General features: G+C 39.5%; 1 protein-coding gene across 4 annotated transcripts in view; it reads right to left on the bottom strand.

Moving 5' to 3' along the window:
- SERGEF (secretion regulating guanine nucleotide exchange factor) overlaps window positions 1-12,238 on the bottom strand; it is a 176,785-nt gene that overhangs the window by 143,968 nt on the left and 20,579 nt on the right. For all 4 annotated transcript variants that reach the window (XM_042445842.1, XM_042445843.1, XM_042445844.1 and 1 more), the window contains exon 8: window positions 11,069-11,227. In XM_042445842.1, coding sequence (XP_042301776.1) covers window positions 11,069-11,227 — 159 coding nt within the window. The remainder of the gene's footprint in view (window positions 1-11,068; window positions 11,228-12,238) is intronic.

Below are 12,238 nucleotides of genomic sequence, written 5' to 3'. Positions count from 1 at the left end.
TGTTTCTCACTATACCTGTCAGGCAATGGGCTTCTTGTGATCTACATGGCAGCTTGTCTCTACTGCATATAGGAGGAGCCTCAAAAACTAGCTTTAGAAAATGAGAAACAGGTAATTCCAGTATTATACAATGGGCAGACCTTTTAAAAATGTACAGTACAGAGGTCTTCATAGGGCTAACCAAGGAAAAGCTTGTTAATATAGCAGGAAGAAAATCATGCCATTCCGTACTGCACTTTGGATTAATCATACTTAATGGATGCTCAGAAGCTGAGAGTGAAGCTTTTACATGACACTTAGCAGGTCCAGTGAGGTTCTTATAAAAGTCTTCTGCAGTTCTCTCCCTGATACAATAGGAAATGATCATTTCTATTTCACGTCATTTCCAAAACGAATTGGCTTGCTAGCTATTGTCGTTGCATTGCCAATGAAAAGCAAGTATGAAAACATAGTCTGCTTCTATTTCAGTTACTGATTTCCACCCCTTTCTCTCTCAAGTCATAAATTTGTTTCTAAGCAAAATCAGCAAAATCTAATAAAATATTATTGCAACTCCCTCCACATAAATGTGCAGCAGACAAAATTTCTTCCTTGGTTATCTAGAACTTCTTTGTGGGGTACCTTCGTCCAATTTCTACTCCATTCTTCACTTGGAAATGGCCAAGGTGGTCTTCAAAATACCAAAAAAATAATTAAAATATAGTACATATTAACCTTTTTAAAAAAAATACAAGCAAACAGCAATAAACGAATCACATACTAAAATTTCCCAACTACCAAAGGCCTGGGAAGATAAAAATACCTGCACCTAGGATTTAAAAGACACTTTCAAGTAGGACCTGTCCCAGCTTAGTGGTTAGTGTTGGGCTAGGACTGAGGAAACATGGGTTCAAATCCCCAGTTGGCCTTGAAGCTCACTGCCTTTGAGCCAGTCACTATCTCTAATCCTAACCCACCGCACAGGATTGCTGTGAGGTTAAAAATATGGCACTTTGCACTCGAACGGGACATTAATTTAACAAAAAGATTTCTGTCACATGAGTGGCCTACCCATTTTCATTTGAAATCCTTGACTGATCAGTGACTCTTTATTGTGAATATAGCACATGGCATTTATAGTCAGCTAGACCTGAAAATTATCAAACCAGATATCCTTGATGCAGCCATCCTAACCTAAAAAGAAGAAAGTAATACTGATAGCAGGGATCCACCAACACGGTGGCCAGATGTCCTAACCATAAAGGAGGACAAGTCACTGCAAAAAGATGCCTGGCCATCCTGGCCACCAACTAAGCTGGAAGTCAAATCAAAACTTTTTCTGAGACTAAATATTGCTAGGAAGATCTATAAGAGGAAACTAGCAGCAATAGACATAAAAAAGTGGCTGGGTATACCCCTGTGGAATAATTCTTCAGATACAGTATAAGAAATCTAGAGTTGGAAAACAATTGTGGTTCTCTTTTCCCCTTTATGAGGAGAATTTTTCAGCCTTAAAATTAGGGGCCTGACATCACTTGAATCATCTGCCTTTCTATGTATTCCAGATCTGTCCACTCATTCTGGCTTGAAAAACTGAATGAGAAACCAAAGGAAGAAACACTTCTGTTAACCTTCAGGCAGTCTAGAGTACCTATTCTTATATTTTAAAAAAGCAAATTATTCACTTCAGTGGAAATAGTTTTATCTAGGGTTTTAAAGGTAAAGATTCAACCATTATTAATTAAAAGGAAGATTGGACCCACTCAAGAGGAATTAAAACTCCCAAAGAGAAAAAAAAATATTCAAGTAACTAACGATGATAATGTCTGCCAGAGCAGTCCCCTACTCAGATCATAGGGCATTAATCAGCAAACAGAAGACTCTGGAGACAATCTACTTAAATTTTTAAATATGATATTTATAAGAGAGCAAGAAGAAATCTGTTAAAGACTAGAATCACTGAGAGACACAGAATTACAAATGACAGGATTTAGCTAACTAACCAGTATCTCAGAAAATGGCCATTCTAACATACACTTTTATTCCGAATCAAGTGGATTTGCCAATTGGAATGATACTATCAATAACAATACTCCACTACTTCAGTTGTTAATTTACTAACTCCCCTACACAGCCAGACAGTTTTCAGAGGAAGAACCAGAGCTCTCCTTGGAAGGAGTAAAAAAATTGATGAATAAGAGTTCATTAGCTGAAGGAGTACTAAATTCTTGTCGTTGTTAGCTGCCTTTGATTCCAACTCATGGCAATTTTGTGGATAAGGTATCTCCAAGTATCTTCCACTCCTCTGCTCTGGTCCTGCAAGCCCGTCCACCCATCTGATCTATCTTTCCATTATTGTTTTTTCTAGTGATCCATGCCTTCTCATTATGTGACTAAAGTATGATCACCTGATCACCTTGGTTTCCAAGGACAGATCTGGTCTGATCTGTTAAATAATCCATTTGTTTGTCTTCTTGGCTGAACACAGTATCCTAAGTACTCTTCTCCAGCACCAGATTTCAAATGAGTTGATTTTCTTTCTGTTTGCTTCTTTCACTGTCCAGCTCTCAGCTCTGTATATGGTAATGGGGAATACAATGGCCTGAACAATTCTGACTTTAGTGCTGGGTTGTACGTTTTTACTCTTCAGCGTCTTTTCTAGTTCTTTCCTAGCTGCCCTTCCCATTCCTAGTCTTCTTCTTTCTTTACTTGTGTTAAAGACTAGAATCTGGTCAATGTTTGATCCTAGCTACAGGAATTCTTTAACTGTTTCAATTTCCTCATTGTCTAGATTGAATTTTGAATTTAATCTTAGGTGTGTTTTTTCCTCCTAGTACTAACTAAATATAATTATGCCCCCCCCCAATTCAATACTAGAAGTTACCAAAAGGAAACTGAACTACATACCTAAACTATTAAACAACATGTTATAAGTGCTAGCATAATATTTTAAGCATTGGACTGTTACTCTGGAAACCAGGGTTCAAACCCCACTTCATTCATGTAAACCCACTGGGTGACCTTGGGTAAGTCATACTCTCTCACACTCAGAGAATGGCAATGGCAAACCCGCTTTGAAAAAACTTGCCAAGAAAACCTCATGATAGGTTTGTCTTAGGTCAGCATAAGTCAGAAACAACTTGAAGGCACACAACAACAAGTTTACATTTGAGGATCTTGCCTAGTTCCTTCATAGCTGCCTTTCCAAATACTAGCCTTCTTCTGCTTTCTTGAATACAATCTCCATTTTGATTTTACCATCGAGTGTAGGTAAAGAAAATCTTTCAATACAATTTCAATATATTAATCATTCACTTTTAAGTTATACAAATTTTCTGTAGTCATCATTTTTGTTTTCTTAATATTCTGCTTTTGCACTTAGCGTTCATTAGCAGAAGTTCCAAGTACAGTGGAGCCTCCGCATACATGGTCTTTTTATAGGCGGCTTTGAGCATAGGTGCTCAAAGCCGCCAGCGCGCGCGGGGCGGAAGGGGTGGCGCGTCCCATTCAATTGAATGGGTGTGCGCACCCGTTGCGCCTCGCGCGCCGCCGCGCCGCCATGCACGAGCCCCATTGTTTACAATGGGGCTCGAGCATAGGCGGAAATTGCCATACGCAGCGGGATCCGGAACGAATCCCCCCGCGTATGGCGAGGTTCCACTGTAGTCACTATTTTCTGCTAATAGTATGGTATAATTGGCATATCTTCCGTTACTGATGTTTGTTCCTTCAATTTTCATGCCTTCTTCCTCCAGATCTACTCTTCTGTGCAGATATATTCTGCTTGTAAATTAAAAATATAAGGTCATATAAGTTATCCACCATGGCACAACCTTTACATGATGGTGGGATTGTGTTCACCTGTGAGGCAAGAGACTATACTGCCAAAAGCAGTGTAACTGATAGGGTTTCCTATGTCAGACAGGCTTTTGCTCAGGAGCCAAATTAAATGGGCCAAACACCTACTGAGCATCAGTAGTAGTGGGGGGGTGACACTGGCAGAAAAAACATTTAGAGACAATGCAAAAACATACTTTGTTGTTGTGTTGTGCCTTCAGGTCATTTCAGACTTATCACAGGGCTTTCTTGGCAAAATTTGTTCAGAGGAAGTTTGAAATTGCCATCTTCTGAGGTTGAGAAGATGTAACTTGCCCAACACAAGCCAGTGGTTTTAATGGCCAAGATGGGAATCAAACCCTGATTTCCAGAGTTGTAGCCCAACTCTCAAAGCAATACACCATGCTGGTTCTCACACTGCAGCCAAAAAGAAAAAAAGAAAAGCCTCAACAGATGACAGATGAAACTCTTCAAACACTTGAGGACAGGCAAGAAGCAAAAGTGACAGAAATAGGGTCAGAATGCTGAATGCAACCATTCAACAACTTGTGTACAAGGACAGAGTAGATTACCACACTACGCTCTTATAGTGCTGCTATTCCACTTAAACTGCTCTGGCTGCCTCCTGTTGCATTTTGAGATTTGCAGTTTAGGGAAGAGCATTTAGAATTCTCAGCCAGAGGGCTCTTAGGCCTCACTGAACTACAAACCCCAGAATGCAACAGGAGGCAGCCAGAGCAGTAAAAGTGGAATAGTAGCATTATAAGGGTGTAGTGCATTAATCTACAAAGAGAACTAATATAACAATCAATGCAAAGAAACAGAAGATGATGTAAAAAAAAATAGAACAAAAGACCTCATTTACAAGGTCTGAGAAAACAAAAGGAAATTTAAACCAAGAGTAAGGATACTTCATGACCAGCAGGGGAACACATTACATGATCAAGTACAAATAAAATGATGATGGAAACAATACACTAAAGAACCAAATAAAAGGGATAGAAGGGTGAAAGATTTAAGGATGAACAATTTCAAGATGAACCCTCAATTTTAAAGAGTGAAGCAGAAACTGCACTCAGAGCACTGGAGAGAAACAAATCACCAGGAACAGATGGCATACCAATAGAGCTGCTTCAAGCTACAGAGACAGGATCTACTCGAGTTCTAATTACTTAGATTTATGTACATTGTAATAAACAATTTTTTAAAAAAACCAGATGAGTGAGCAAGTAATGGAAGAAGTTTTAGCTCTGCTAAAATGTATCAATGAAAAAACAGACAATGGCTGAGAAGTTGGAAGAAGGGCAAAATATGGTGCCTGTTTTTTAAAGTGATACTGGCAACTTAAACACATTTAGCTTGAGCTCTGTCCACAGGAGGGTATTTGAAGTATCAGTTCATAGACACATAGCTGAATCCTGAGTACCAAGCCACTCTAGTGAAACCGTAGTTTCAGTTTCAGCCTGCAATTGATCTTGTGGTTATCACAAAACCAATATTTCTCCATAAGCACAGTGGACTGTAGAATCAGTAACTAACCACACTCAAGCTAAAAGGATGGGCAATGTGCCAACTAGACTTTCAGACTCCCTTGCTTAACAGGGGGGCTTTTGAATCAACTCAATGTGAGAGAAAGCATTAAAACATATTATTATACTGTGGTGCCCTAACAATGATACTTAGTTGGCTCAAGAACCACATTCCAAAAGAAATGACTTATGAGCTGTTGTCAAGCAGGATGATGCTACCACGCCCTGCCATCTCACAGACATTTCCCTGGATTATGTCTTCTTAAATTATCTGAACAAAGAAGTGGGGAACATTCTTTGGTGCAACAGCCACTTATCAGTAGAGTTCATGGATCAGTTAAGATTTGAAGTGGGGATTTTCTGGACTGAACTCTAACACTCTAGTTCTCTTTATAAAGATCTAGAAACAAGGCCCATTAGATATGGAATAATGTGTGGTTATGGTTTGAGCGTTGGACTAACTCTGGAGAACAGAGTTCAAATCCTCACTCAGCTGTGAAACTCATTGGGTGGCCTGGGCAAGTCCCTGTCTCACAGCCTCAGAGGATGGCAATGGCAAACCCCCTCTGAAGAAACTTGCCAAGAAAATCCTGTCATAGGTTCGCCTTAGAGTTGCCATAAGTCAGAAACTACTTGAAGGCACATGACAACAGCAAATGACTTACCTCTCTACAGTGGCAATTGGCTGCTTCTGTTTCACAGAGGTGATGAATTTACTTGAGGTTTCAGTCCAAACTTCAGTCCAAACTCTATCCCCAAAATATGTTCAGCACTTTGGATAACAGCTTTTCTTCACCTTTCCCAGCTCTACAGTTTAGGCCCACGTTATGTGAACAACTGTACAGTGGTACCCCGGGTTACGAAATTAATTCGTTCCGCGGTTAATTTCGTAACCCGAAATACCTTCGTAAGCCGAATTCCCATAGGCGCTAATGGAAAAATAGCTCTCTGCTGCCCTCCGGTGGCGGAAAATAGCGCCGCGGTTTTTTCGTAACCCGAAGAAACCTTCGTAAGCCGAAGCAATAAATCCCTATGGGATTTTTTCGTATCCCGAAAAATTCGTAACCCGGCGCATTCGTATCCCGGGGTACCACTGTATCTCCCTTTAGAGCTCTAAGATTGTCCAGAGAGGCCCTTCTCACTCTCCCGCCACATTTTCAGGCTCATTTGGTGGGAACAAGGGAGAAGGCCTTCGCAGTGGCTGCTCAGTGGCTGCTCCCAGGCTCTTCTTCCTTAGAGAGGTCAGGATGGGCCCATCTTTACTTTCCTTCCAGCCGCAGGTTAAAATATGTTTGTGCCATCAGGCTTCCCTATACTGATGAGGACTAGGCTTTTCAATTCAGATGCCAATGTTTGTAAATATTTTAATACATTTGAATATAATATTTTAATGTATAAAGCTTTTAACTTTATAAATTGTTTAAGTATTGTTTTAAACTTTATACTTTTAAACATTTTTGCATTGTTTTTAACATATACTGATTTAAATTTATTATTTGTTACCTTGAGTCCCTATACTGAGAAATGTAGGATAATAATAATAATTTTAGTTGTAATTTGTTTTAGTGGTTATTGTGTGCCATTCAACTCACAGGGTTTTCTTGATCAGATTTGTTCAGAGGAAGTTTCTCACTGCTTTCCCCTGAGGGTGAGAGAGTATGACTTTCCCAAGGTCAACCAGTGGGTTTCCATTGCTGAGCTGGGAATCAAACCCTGGTCTCTAGAGTTGTAGTCCACTCAAATCACTATGCCACACTGGCTCTCAATATCCTTTTTTGAGGTAAAATGATCAAACTTGCATACCATTATCTGATCAAATTAAGCATCTAAAGTAAATCTGCTTGTGGTGATCCCTGGGGGCAATGAGCCCTGTGCATGGCTCTTACTCCCAGGGAGTCCCTTAAACTTTCCCCTAGAGTCTCCTAGGTCTCCATTCCCGCTCCCTGCTGAGCTGAATGAGACCCCTTGAGATCCTGTATTCTTCGCTGCCACCACCCAATGAATCTCAATGAACTACGTTTCCCTAAGCACACACTGGGACTTGCTAGGGAGAGATCTAGTTTCCGTTCCCTTGTTAACTTAGCAACTAGTAGCCAAGCTAAGACGTGTGTACAGGAGCAGAGAGAGACAGCAGATACTTTTAAAGAAAGATATTTATTTTAAAGAACTAGAATAGAATAGAAGGATATCATTCATGCAAAGCCTCCTTGCCTTGCAGGTCAGAAAACACAGTTACAAAGATGTTCAATTCAGGCAAGCTATTAGGTAAACATAACAAAACCTAAACGCGCTAACTAACACATTTCCTAGCTACTCACACAGTGATGGGATTTGCAGTTCGTGTTGAGTTTCTGGATGCAGGGAGCTGGCTTCTTGCCAACTCCACCTGCATTCCTCACAGCCGGTTCCCCAGCTGCCCAGAGAACAAAGAAGATATCTGGTTTCCCCCAAGAGGAGGGAGGGAGAGACAAAAGACCACATGGTCGCAAAGGGTTTTTAAAGGCTACTTAAGGAATGTTCTTGAATCTCCCGGTCCTACTCTCTGATTGGTCAGTTAGACCTTACATCAGCTATGATGTCACGGCTCATTAGCATGTGATGTCAGCCCTCATTAGCATGTACCTCCCCCCAGATTAACCCTGTGTGGTTCAGGAGAAGTCCCCAAATGACTGGAGGGCCCAGTCATTACACTGCTACACAGCATGTGAAAGATTTCTCATCCAGCCACCTATACATGCAATGTAAAATACTTCCCTGTGGACCACAGCACACACGATGTTCATCAAGTAGTTCTGCTCTGGAGTGGCAGATTGTTTTTCACAAACTATCTGGCTTTTAGCACAAGGTGCAACAGTGTTAACTCCTTGTCCTACTGCAGTACTGATCCAGGTCGAGAGAATGTTATCCCTGAAATCTGGATTGCCCCAAAGTATCACTAAAATGCAGCTAAGGAGTGATCCAAGCATGTTCAAGTATGTGACACAATGGTGTGTTGTTGTTTTTATGGAAGCTTGGTGGTCTGCTGGGATTTTTTTTAATTATTTTTTTTACACAACCAACTAGATATCCTACAGGAAACTGAAAAAGCAATGCAATTTTTTAAAATATCAACCTTCCGGAGAACAAATTTATAAACCTTTAGTTGCACCAATAATTTTTTAAGCTATTTTTATGCTAATTTGATTTGATGGTTCATGAGGAACAAAATTAATGGATTTATACTGAAGAAAGCCATGATAAATAAACTTCCTTAATTAAGGCTGCCTTTGTTATCTGTCATACCAGTTTAAGGAGGAAAGTATTTGTTCTGAAGGGAAGATGACTCACCTTTTGTGAGACTTAAGACTCTCATTCTCTCTCGTTTTCTTCACCACCCTTCTGCTATATTTAGGCCTGCCTTCAGTCAAACAACTGCTATGCTATCCTTACATAACCCAATTTACATCTGGCGCATTACAGAACCTTGGTACCCTCCTGAGAAGGAATATCAACTCTAAGCATCAGCTTTCCACATGGATTTTGCATTTTGGCTGTTCTTTTGATAGTGGAGCCTCAAGGATGCCATCAAAAGAAGGCAACATATTCCAAGACAGAGGACAACAAGGAGGCCAACATTGTTGTTTTGCTGCAACAAAAACTTGCATGGCACCTTCAAGAGAAAACAAACTGGTCACTGTTCAAGTGCTATAGGACTAACTTTTTTTAAATAAATGCTGGTGCACCACACAGAAATCAATACAGAGGACGATTACTGCCCTTGTACCAACATTGGAGACATGAATCAACAGAATAGATGGTGGAAATTAAAGCACCAGCATTAGTGGCAAGTAAAAGAAGCCAGTGGGTCAGGGAGAAATAGGTAAACTACCCCTGCTGTTTTTCTCTTGCAGTTTTAAAATCTGTATATAGAATGCTATACATAGCTTTACTCTCTTCCTCCTTCCTTCTCAAAGGTCACTCTGTCTGCTGCTTCTCTCAGCTAGAGAGAGCAGTGGAGACAGCACATGGCCTCTCTTATAATGGTTGCCTGAGCAGACTTGTGCACATGAAAGTCAGCTGTAGTTTCTGTAACCAAGTTTAGGTACTCTGCATCTTCAAGTAGATTTTTTGAAACAATAAGTGTGATTTTTTTTCCTTTTTTACTTTACTGCAAATAACCAGTGTAGCTACTCCAGTCATAGTCACAGGTTCACAGCAGTAGCCCAATATACTTTGGTGGGATAAATACCAAATAAATTTAAAAGAAGAAGATATTCTATATCAAACCCAACCATTGCTCTGACCATATCAAATCCAAATAAAATGACGGTCTTTTCAATCTTCTGAAATCATATGTCAGTTTTAGTCATTCTCACATTGAACATCACCAATTCATTCAAAAGACTGGCCAAATGGAAAAGCTAGTGTGTATGATACAACTCAAGCACACATCCTCATTTAAAACATTTTGCTGCTACTCCTCTGTGTATTCACTGAATGAACAAAGAAACCTGCTACCTTCTCACACACTCATCGAACATCTGAACAAGCCCTCTGCATGAACAAAAGTGTATAGAGAGGGCTCTATCAGTGTGACCAGAAACTCTGCAAAGGCAACTAGTGAATGAAAGGGACTACGGTGTCTTTATTTCACCTATCCTTTTCCATTTAACCCATTAAAACATATAGTTGAAAAACTCCAGTGCTGACACACTATGGCTGTACATTTGTCCCTTTTCCAATTCTCTTCCTCCAGCTCAATGACAATTTAGTGAACATATGTAATTGCTCCAACATTGCAAGGCCCTCAGTATTAAATCCTTGCAGTTCTATAGTTCAAGCATTTCATGGTCAGGCAAGTTGCTTGATAATAGGCTAGGATGGTTCATAGGCATTTCCTTAATGGCAGCCAATGTTTGGGAAGCTGAACAGTAACGTTTGAGTATTCGGAACAAAGACCCAACAGTCACACACATCCCACAGCACCAGCTAAAGGGAAGGGGTCTGGCATAAATGTATGTGGGAAAAGAGAGATGAATGAGGTAGGGCTTACCAATTAATTTCTCCTTCAGTACAGATATAGGCAGAGGAGATCAAAAACATTTGCTTCTATTTTTAATTAACTACAGTTTAGTGTTATCTGAACTCAAACTATGGTTAATCTTAAAGAAACAAAACAATCTCAAACAAGTTGACACATTGTTAACTTCCCACACCATAAAAAAGTTGCTTCAGTTGCTGCTGAGTTTTGGCAGTGACAGAAAGTTCAATTACTCCCATGAAATGTCAACAGTATCAACCATAGACCAATAAAATGAAAGGTAGTACAACCCCCGGTTGTAGAAATCCAACATGATTTCTACAACCCCAAGAAATTTCCCACACCTAACTAAACCATAATTTAGTATTACAACCAAACCATAATGTTTGGTCATAATTTGTAAAAAAATAATAATAATACCTTCCTATAACTGGGGAAACTGGCTTTTTACTATCACAAATTAGGGGCACAACAGTTCAAATAATAATTTATAAATAGGGCTGCCATTTTCTTTCTCATCATGGACTCTGCTATTGCATTGGAGATCTCACCAAGATGAAAACCCACACAGCTCAATCCTAAAGGCCAATTCACAGCTTACCATTTTCAGCCACAGAAGTTTGCAACCTGAAAATTCATTTATAAGCTATACAAACAGTGTTTTAAATAGTTTCACATGTAACATCTACCTTGGATGTTTTACCTGTTTGTGTCACCATATGAGTCCATCCATTCCACACTCTGCTGACTTTTTCACCCTCAAAATAATGAGCTTCTATCTTCTGAGGTTTCAAAAGAAAATCATCTTTGCTCACTAACTGTCTGTGTTTGTTGCTTCCCCAAACATATAACTCCCCTTCATCTGGAAGAAAGACAGAAAGAAAGAATTGACTACAGTAAATGTAATTTTCTCTTACACAATTTCTATCTTTTTGGTTTATGAAAACTGACAAAGATGATCAAATATCCTTTTTATAAAAGACACATTAAAATTCAAAAAACAAGGTGAAACACAGACACTACATAGCACAGGACACTTAATAAGTAATTGTAGAACTATCCATAACTGCAACTTCATACTCCTATGTCCAAATCCATCTGTGTAGATTTCATTCTCACAAACGAGTGAATAATTTCCCTATGTTTTTGTCCTCTCTGTGAGAAAGCAGTATAAAACTGCACACTTTTCAAAGACTAATTCAGGATTTAATTTGTTCAAAAAGTGTACTTTTTATACAAAAAAACAATTTGCTGCACAGAAAACATAGGACATATGTTTTTGGCACAGAAAATGTTGTCTTCTGTGCAGCAACTTGTTTTCTATTTAGAAAACACTATTTTCTGTTCAAACAAACACATAATAAGTCCTGAACTGCAAAGATTCTCTTCCATCCTCTCCTCAAGGTACCCTGACATTCAAGAATCATCACCCACAAGAGGTTACAAAAGGAGAGCTAAGCTAAAATCAAGAGTAATTCTGCAGTTGTAGCCATGAAATACCAATATGGATTTTAATGCTCTTGTTTAGCAAACTACATTATGGCTTGCAAGAGTGAAAGCATGTGAATTCAGAATGGCTTAGCAACAACCAACATAGTTTCTAACCAAAGAAGTTTGCCTATTTCTATCAGTAGCCTAACCTGTGCATTGACAGAAAGGTTTAAGGCACAAGATTAGCAGTTTTAGTGAGAGGAAATCAACTCGATAATATACTGGTAACAAATTTCTTACCACACAATGAAACTTTCTTTTTAAAAAAGCAACAAGGTTTCTTAGGCCTGGTACACACTGCCAGGAAGTGGTGTCCTGGTGGCGATAGTAGGGCTTGGGGGCGTGCACCAACCGCATGCTCCCAAGCCCTATGACGTGCGGG

This window comes from Sceloporus undulatus, chromosome 1 (assembly GCF_019175285.1).
Source record: "Sceloporus undulatus isolate JIND9_A2432 ecotype Alabama chromosome 1, SceUnd_v1.1, whole genome shotgun sequence".
NCBI lineage: Eukaryota > Metazoa > Chordata > Lepidosauria > Squamata > Phrynosomatidae > Sceloporus > Sceloporus undulatus.
Note: the sequence above shows the minus strand (reverse complement) of the source record. Positions and strands in the feature narration are given on the sequence as shown.